This window comes from Leptodactylus fuscus, chromosome 5 (genome assembly GCF_031893055.1).
Source record: "Leptodactylus fuscus isolate aLepFus1 chromosome 5, aLepFus1.hap2, whole genome shotgun sequence".
In the NCBI taxonomy this organism is placed as follows: domain Eukaryota; kingdom Metazoa; phylum Chordata; class Amphibia; order Anura; family Leptodactylidae; genus Leptodactylus; species Leptodactylus fuscus.
Window position 1 is genome coordinate 132,450,750 of NC_134269.1, and position 8,418 is coordinate 132,459,167.

General features: G+C 36.9%; 1 protein-coding gene across 12 annotated transcripts in view; it reads right to left on the bottom strand.

Annotated features, from left to right (window-relative positions):
* Positions 1-1,347: 1,347 nt before the first annotated feature.
* FOXP2 (forkhead box P2) overlaps positions 1,348-8,418 on the bottom strand; it is a 198,860-nt gene continuing 191,789 nt past the window's right edge. For all 12 annotated transcript variants that reach the window (XM_075274240.1, XM_075274245.1, XM_075274248.1 and 9 more), the window contains one exon: positions 1,348-5,431. In XM_075274240.1, the coding sequence (XP_075130341.1) occupies positions 5,287-5,431 (145 nt within the window). In that variant the 3' untranslated portion in view covers positions 1,348-5,286. The remainder of the gene's footprint in view (positions 5,432-8,418) is intronic.

Here is an 8,418-nt window from a genome sequence, read left to right on the forward strand (position 1 = left end):
GATTTCTATATCAGTTATGGTTAAAAGATGGGGGTTGAGGCATAAGAAAGGCTTTTGTACCAAATGTGCACCACATTTCACTTTATGCCAGACACTGGAGTAGAAGGGATGATAAATCTACCCCATTGTTTTATATATTTATTCAGTCGATTATGGGCTCATGTAAAAATGGCAGTGATCAGCCAACAATTGCTTGTTTCTAGGCTGCTTGCATCATTTATGTGGGAATAGAAATGGTCATTTGTAAGCAGCACATCTGATGTTAATAGGCCATGTGCTGCCGAAAAATCATTTATGAGTGGTGGAGTAGGAACAAACCTGACCCTAAAGGAAAGTTCACACAGAGTTTTTTGGTCAGGATTTTGAGGCCGTATCCGCCTCAAAATCCTGACCAAAAAGATGGCTCCCATTGAAATCAATGGGAGCCGCTCAGGTATTTTTTCCGGGAGCCGTTTCTTCTAGCTTCCAGAAAAAAAGAATCGAGATGCTCATTCTTCAGGCAGAGTCACCTCGCAATTCGCCCTGAAGACACACCCTCCTCTGGACTGGGCCCATTCATTGAGCCTGGATGCCTCCGCCTCAGGTTCCGGACCAAAAAACCCCGGCTGAACTTGCCCTTATTGTACTGTAGCAATTGGAGCAAAAGCAAATGCGGAATGACTTGAAGCCTTTCAGTGTAAAAGCCTTAGTTAGATGGATTTAAAAAAATTGCAAATATATAGATAAATGGACTTTCTATAAAATTGGCCTTATTAAATATGTGTGAGGATAGTCCCTTTGAAGGCAGGACTGTTATTGTAAAGAATTATATATATATATATATATATATATATATATATATATATATATATATATTGAATAGTAAGTGGCCATTACATAGGATTTCTGCCTCATGAAAGCTGATTTAAACGGTGTACATATGCCCAGCAGGTGGTCTGATTTGGTTATCCTACCTGCTCAGTTACTTCAATTAATATGCCCCAGGCAACCATGTTCATAGATAACATAGTAGGAACATAATTTAAGCCTATGTGAAAAAAAAGCTACCCCAGTAACAGCTGTAGCTCAACACGGGACATTTATTCCAACAATAAAATCCAAGCAATGCAATGTTATTCATTTTCTGCTCAACCATGACATCTGATAATGGCTAAACTATCATTGACTGTACTCACTTCTCTTCTTTACAAGATCTTTTGCACACATACTTTTGGACTGAATACTTTACATATGTTAAATTCTATAGACATACAGATAGGGAGCTGAGCTATAAGAAATATAAATCTAATAATAATAATTGGGTCAAAAGAATTAGATATTTTATTTTATTCCAGAAATGTAGGCAAATGAATGAAATGGTTTCATATACATGTTTACATCCAACAGTTCAGAAATATTGTTTATACATATAGTAAAAATGTACATCCTTTTACCGAACCAGATCTCATTGGTGAAAGATTCTGAATTATATGAACAAATATACCAACAATCCAAAAGAGTAAGACATTGTATATTAACTACAGGTACAAGAAACCCAAGATTTATTTTAAAAAAAACAACTAAAAAATAAAATAAAATAAAAAATGGTAATTTTCATACTTTAGCATGTCAAGTTTCTCTTTATGTATGGACGTGAGTACATTTGCAACAGCTTCAAGTGAATGTGACCAATGTCAACATATTTGAAATATTTTTTTCAGTGGTACAGTAGATATATATTCTACCTGTGCTTCCAATTACCTCAACTGAGATATTATCTGAATGGAGTTAAGGAGCTGTGGGTGTAAAATGATTATGATTGCTTCCCCAAATGTCTTCATTTTCAAAAGAAAGTCATTCAGAAGTAATTCTGCGTAATACTTGTAACAGTCACAAGAAAATTGAATTGATGTTCAAATATAAGAAGTATGCAATGAATCCAGCGATACAGAATTTAATCTATATATTCACTGTCTCAGTAGCACCTATTTCCTACATATAGTACAGGTAGCCATTTTGTATAATGAGCCAATGTAGTTGGCCTTTCGATCCAAATATAACTTTAAATACTGGTCACTGAGTCTCTGAGCATTGCCTTGCTTCCTATGGGTTTCTATGCAATCTCATACAAAATATGGCGGCCTATACTTTTTGTAGGCACCAGGTGCGCCCTAAGCGAATGTGTTTTAAATAACGAAAATATGCAAAATAAAGATCTGATAACTCCCTGGTGTTAGAGGTAGACAGTTTTCTTTCAAATCCTAGGTTTGGTCCTTTTATTTTATTCAGCAGTGAAAGCCATGAATACAAGAACAAATAACAGCTGTTACAATTCAACCATGACTTCTAACGTCAGAGAATTCAAGATATGAACACACAGTACACAGTAATGTAAAAGTATCAAAAATTAGTTAACCTCAAAAAGATAAATAAACAGGTAAATACCACCAATACATAAACAGATGTTTGTGCTACAGGTAAAATTAGCTGTATACAAAACATAATGGATCTCCATCATCATCATATGATAGAAGCAAGAATACATGAGCCATTTTAATTGTCAGACAGTATGCTTTATAAGGTATGCACAGAAGTTCAAGCAATAAATACATACATTAGTTCAAAGCCTTACAACAGCTACGCAAAGCAGAGCGGGAAAGCAGGTTTGCTATTACTAGCAAGCAATGATATAAGAGTAAAAATTAATGAAATGCATTAAAGCAACATTTTTCTTAGAAAAAAGTCTGGTCATTTATGGGTCCACCAACATTTTTACATAATATGCACAATTATCAAAATACAGACCAAGCATCTCAGAAAACCCCAAAAAACCTAACATCTAATTTCAAAGCAACTGCAGTTTTGGAGGTTTTTCTGGTATATGTGCAAGCAGCTATTTTTAATTGTATTTATACAAAACCCATGCAAAACTCTACAGGTATATGCATTCTGTGGCTGAGACTTCCTTTCAAAGTTTTGTAACTGAGGTATGCATACTTAAGCATTGTCGTCTTTGGCCACTTTCTTGATGGTGCAAGTATCACATTAGTTTTTTTTTTTTATACTACCAAGGTGGACACACATATGAAGACTATTTGCCCCCTTTTCATAGTTAGTCTTTCCCTATTTCTCATAGTGATCAAGGGCGTTCTGTCAGTAATGTGACATGTTTGTCAGATGCTTTCTGCTGATATGACCAATAGACAAACACCATGAAAGTAGCAGGTACTGTGATACTGTGACAATTAATGTTATCTGCCTTTGTTTTGTTTCTAATTTTGTTTTGTGCAGAGGTAGAAGCTTTCAGAAAGCCTTTTGGGTAAGTGGGAAAACCCCTTTGAAAGCTGTTGTTTCCTTCTATTTGGCGTGATAGATGACTGTGTATATCTTTAAGTAATTCTCGCTGACTCCAGCAAAGAATAAATGATGAGCTTAGTTTGCAAGAACCAGATCCATCACATGGAGCCGGTACATATGTTAAGCTCTAGCAGCCATCTTCTGTCAAAAAGTGTTTGTAAAGCAATAACCATAATTAGGTTATGAGGTCCCTTGGTTTGGGTAAAGTATCATCAAGACTTGGCACAGCACATAAAAAGCAACATGTAAAGTTTCTAGGTTTTAGAAAACACCTATGTTATTACAACATAGTGAGCAAAGAATCGTAACATTTTTGGGTTTGGATTTTTTTTCATTTGGAAACTCGCCTTCCAACAACGTGGTCAGCGCGAGTTTCCAGAGGGGAGTGTATTGTTAGTGTTAATATCCCGTATAAGCAGAGGCAGAATTCTATGTAACTTTGGTTTGACTGAAAATAAATACCATGGTCTACGATTGCTATATCTTTGATTTCAGTGTAAAACTTACCTAACTCACTTTAAATCAATATGAAATTATTTTTTGGCTTTACTAGACCTTTTACGTTTGGTTCCTACATTTTTTTTTTTTATTATAACTTAAGACTATAAAAATAGTACACAACAGATAAAGACCATACAGTACAAGACATTCTAACAACATGTATTCACCACAAAAAGAAAAAAAGAAAATAAAAAAAACAACAACTGACTGTATGGGAAGTAAAAGCAAAAATAAAACACAATGTTTATATATAACAATATGCATTCTGCATTTGTCAAGTACATATATATTTTGGTTGGTTGGTCATCCACATTTTGTTGCTTTCTATCAATCTTCCACTGGAGAAACTGTTCTCACCTTTGTCTTACATGAAATCTTCATAGTATTTAGAGTGGCTTTTGGCCTCAGAAGAATACATTATTTTTCATTGAACTTTCCGTATTTGTTTCTTTGTGTAGGGCTAAATAAAAAGATCCCAGAGGTCATCAGAAAACAGCAGGTAGTTCGTGGAACGGTTCCTTTGTACTAATTAAAGTTACAGAAGACTGACCAAAGCAAGTGGCTGCTTCTGTCGTTGAGCTATTGGCCATTGTTAGAGTTGGCTTTGGTTTGCAGCTGTAGCCTTTGACTGTGTTTTCAGGTAGACAAAGCTTTATCACAAGGAGGTAAAGAGTACAGTTGTAAGATATATGCAGATATGCAAATGTTTCTATGGCGCTTGCACAGACAATGTTAGTTTAGGATTGCACTTTACAACTTAACACTAACAGCACAGACTGGAAGCCTAAAGGTTCTTGGATGTTGCAACAGTCTAATTACTGTGGCTTGTAATACCTAATTTATGTCATTTACAGCTGGTGGTACCAACATAAAGTAAAAAAAAAAACGAAAAAAAAACACAAAAACAAAAAGAAATGTGCTTGTTTGATTTTGCTTTTCGATTCAGTTAAACAAGCGGTATTACTAACTTTTGATTCTTCTCCTGTGCAAATTAAAAACAATAGCGACAAGCTGAACTTGGCCAGGATTTGTTTCTAACATTAGATCTACTGTAGGTTTGAGATTCACATTGATGAAACTAACACTATTTTTGGCAGTATATGAGGCCTTTTTCTTTCTACAGAACATGTATCCTCATATTCAGTCATTTCATGAACCCTTTTGAGCCATATTTTAAATGGGCAAGCCATTATATAAAGAACAGTTTTTTTTGTTTTTTGATTTTTTTTTCAAGAAAATCAGTTTTTGTCTTAAAAAAGAAGACAACAAGCAGTTTCCTTGTTGCATTAAATCCCAAAGGACTGGTTTAACAAGTTCCTCTAGGACTGTCTCCGTAATCCATGCGTAATAAATAGTCACAGTAAAAATCTGTCAAATATTCATGGTTGTGGAGTGGTTGTGAAGGTCAGTGCTATGTCCCTTCATTTGAGGTCTTTTAAGTCTCTGGTTTTATTCCAGATCTTCAGACAACGGCTCTTCCTCAAGCTCTCTGTCTTCTTCCAACTCTGGACTATGGTTAGCTGTTGTAACCAATGACATTGGGCAGTCCTCATCATCGGCGATCACTGGCTCTTCTTTGACATGTACAGAATGTCTGAAATAAGGAACAATAATGTTAACTATAGTATGTGCCAATGTTTTAATACATTTTCAAGTAAACTTCATAATATACTATGTTCTCGAAAGAATACAGACAAAAATTGCAGATTTATGTTATGTATACAGATGTAAGGACTAAAGAAACAATTCAATATAATATTGTGATATGCTAGAAAAACTTTGGGTACAATTCATAAAACAATTGGGAGCCATATATAGACACATATCATTTGTCATTTTGTGACACAACATGACACAATAGCATTGTCTTGAAAACCTTCTTAACTCATGACACATATCCAGCAATACTTGCTGGGATTGCAATGAAACAAAGAAAAAAAATCTCCATAAATCTGTATTCACACACCATATTTATGTGGTAGGTTTTTTTTAGGAGCTTTTTGCACTAAAGTCAGACATGGCTACAGCACGAAGTAGAAGTATATGTCCTTCCTTTATATTTCCTATTCCTTTTAAATTTGCATTTGCTATAAGACTTTGCTACAAAAAGAGTTTGTAAGGCTAAGGCCTTGTTCACATCTACGTTTGTATTCCGTCCGGGAGAGCCCGCATGAGGACCCCCCTGAATGGAATACAGAGCGCAATTGCAAGCGGTGTGCCAGTGAAGCACATGGATCCCACAGACTATAATCGAGTCCATGTGCTTCCCGCCAGATCTCTGCAGGGATAATGTGGACAGGAAAGTAGTTCACAATCTACTTTCCTGTCCGCATGATTCGTGCGGGCAGTGTGCGGGCAGTGTGCGGGCAGCACACGTACCCCGCTATAGTCTATGGGGTCCGTGTACTTTTACTGCACACCGCTTCCAGATGCGTTGGGTATTCTGTTTGGGGGTCCCTATGCGGACTTCCCGAACGGAATACTGAACACAGATGTGAATGAAAGGTAAGGCCCTATGAAGCAAGCCACAGCGGAAAAACACTGCGGTAAAGACAGCAGAAATGCCTTTTGTTTTTTCCACTGTGTTTTTTTTTTAAAGTCTGCTGAGTTTTCCTCTATGGACATTCTGCCTCTATTACAGTATACATGTATGGAAAACACCAGTGTTTCCGTAGGTATAATTGTAATGCTTCGATTTGCTGCAACACTTGCCAGAATCCCATCCACATTGCAGGTACTGTAAAATGTATCATTTTTGCGACATGTGACCCGGCCTTACATCAGCTAGCCATACACAATAGATTTAAGATTTATGAGGTGTCAGATTTTGCACATGCAGCAAATGATCATTTGTACATAAAATTTTGAATGGTCATTCAGAATCCAGGGAACCAGCAACTAAATTTGGTCACAAACAAAACCTGTTGTGTTGGATTTGATCTATCTTTTCCTTTGTATATAGAATGACAATCCATTGGGTAATTTGAGTATTGTGATTAGGGGCAGACTAAGGCTAATACCCCATGTAGTGAAATGCAGCAAACCTCTATCATGCCTTTATGAAACCAGTAGTGTTTCCGCAGGCATAATTGTCATGCTATGATTTTCAAAACCACAGGAGTTTTTGAAAATTCTTTTTCAATGTGGATTTTTTTTTTCTGCAATGTGTGGATAGGATTAGCCCAAATCCCACCCACTTTGCAGGTACTGTAAATACAGCGGTTTTTACTACAGTGTTTCCATGTTTTCACAACGTAGGGCTTCACAAAATGCAAGTCCCCCCTCAATTCATGATAGAATAATGTCCCGTAATATCCCACACATTATGTCTCAAAGTTGACTTCTACACATTACAATTTCCCATAGTGGCCCCTCTCCCCAATATAATGTCCCATAGTGGCTCCTTCACACAGTATAAGGTCCCAGAGTGGCCGCCTACACTAAAAAAATGAAAGAAAAAAACAAAGTACATACACATACATAGCGATTATTGAACTGATTCTGGTTACTAATTTTCAAAAATTTGGGAATCAGCCGAACCCCAAATTTTGGTTTTTTTCCACGCATTAATTAATATTATACTCATGCGCTCTCTTCAGATGCCAGAATACAATAATTAGAGGCCAAGGAGAGGTGAATAAACATAAGAGTTAGTGTCATGATGCCAGTGTGACCCATGTGCATGCTAATTTGCACTCACAGGCCTCAGCTTCTACTACTAACACATCCACATAGTTTAGGTCATTTCCTATTTCTATCACTTCATTAACATTGACGAACTTTCATCTAATTTTCCATTGTGTTTCATCAGAAGGTTCACAGTTTGTGTGTTGGGAGCAGTTGTCTGTATGAATGAACGTCAAAAGCTCATTCCAAATGAATGATAGCAGTCTAAATGTAAGAGTATGCCGGTCTTAACAATGGCACTGCCTCAACCCACCGATCCCTGCAACACTCAAATTTGAAGTATGTGGTGTAGAGATGAGCGAGTAGTATTCGATCGAATATCGAATACCATTATAGTCTATGGGAAAAAACAGGAATGTTGTTCTGGTTTCCATGGAAACCAAAGTTCGACACATTGGATCCTCCAAGTTCCGGAAGTAGCAGGACGAGGAGCATGGGGAGGTTTTTGCATTGAATTCAATGGAATTTTCCCACGTGGTATTCGACCGATACGAGTATTCGATCGAATAGTCATATTCGATCGAATATTACTCGCTCATCTCTAATATGGTGGGCGAAGTGGTTCAGGGCTTGAGGTGCAATAAAGGTCCTCACACCAAACCTCTGCTTAAATATCATCCCTCTATGCCAATGTACTGGCCGGTCACTGCACAGTGTACAAAGCCATCTGCTTTTGGCTTTGTACACTGCTCAGAGAACTGATGATCAGTACAGGGGGATCTTGCCAGCAACTTACCCAAACGATAGGTGATTAATATAAGGCCTTGCATAATCCCCTGCTGCTAATTGCGGTTAAGTGAAACCAGGGTTTACTGTATTTGTATAGCAAGATCTTCAATTAACGTCTATACTGAAATGGAAAATAAGCTACAAACTACTAAGTATTGTTTTGAA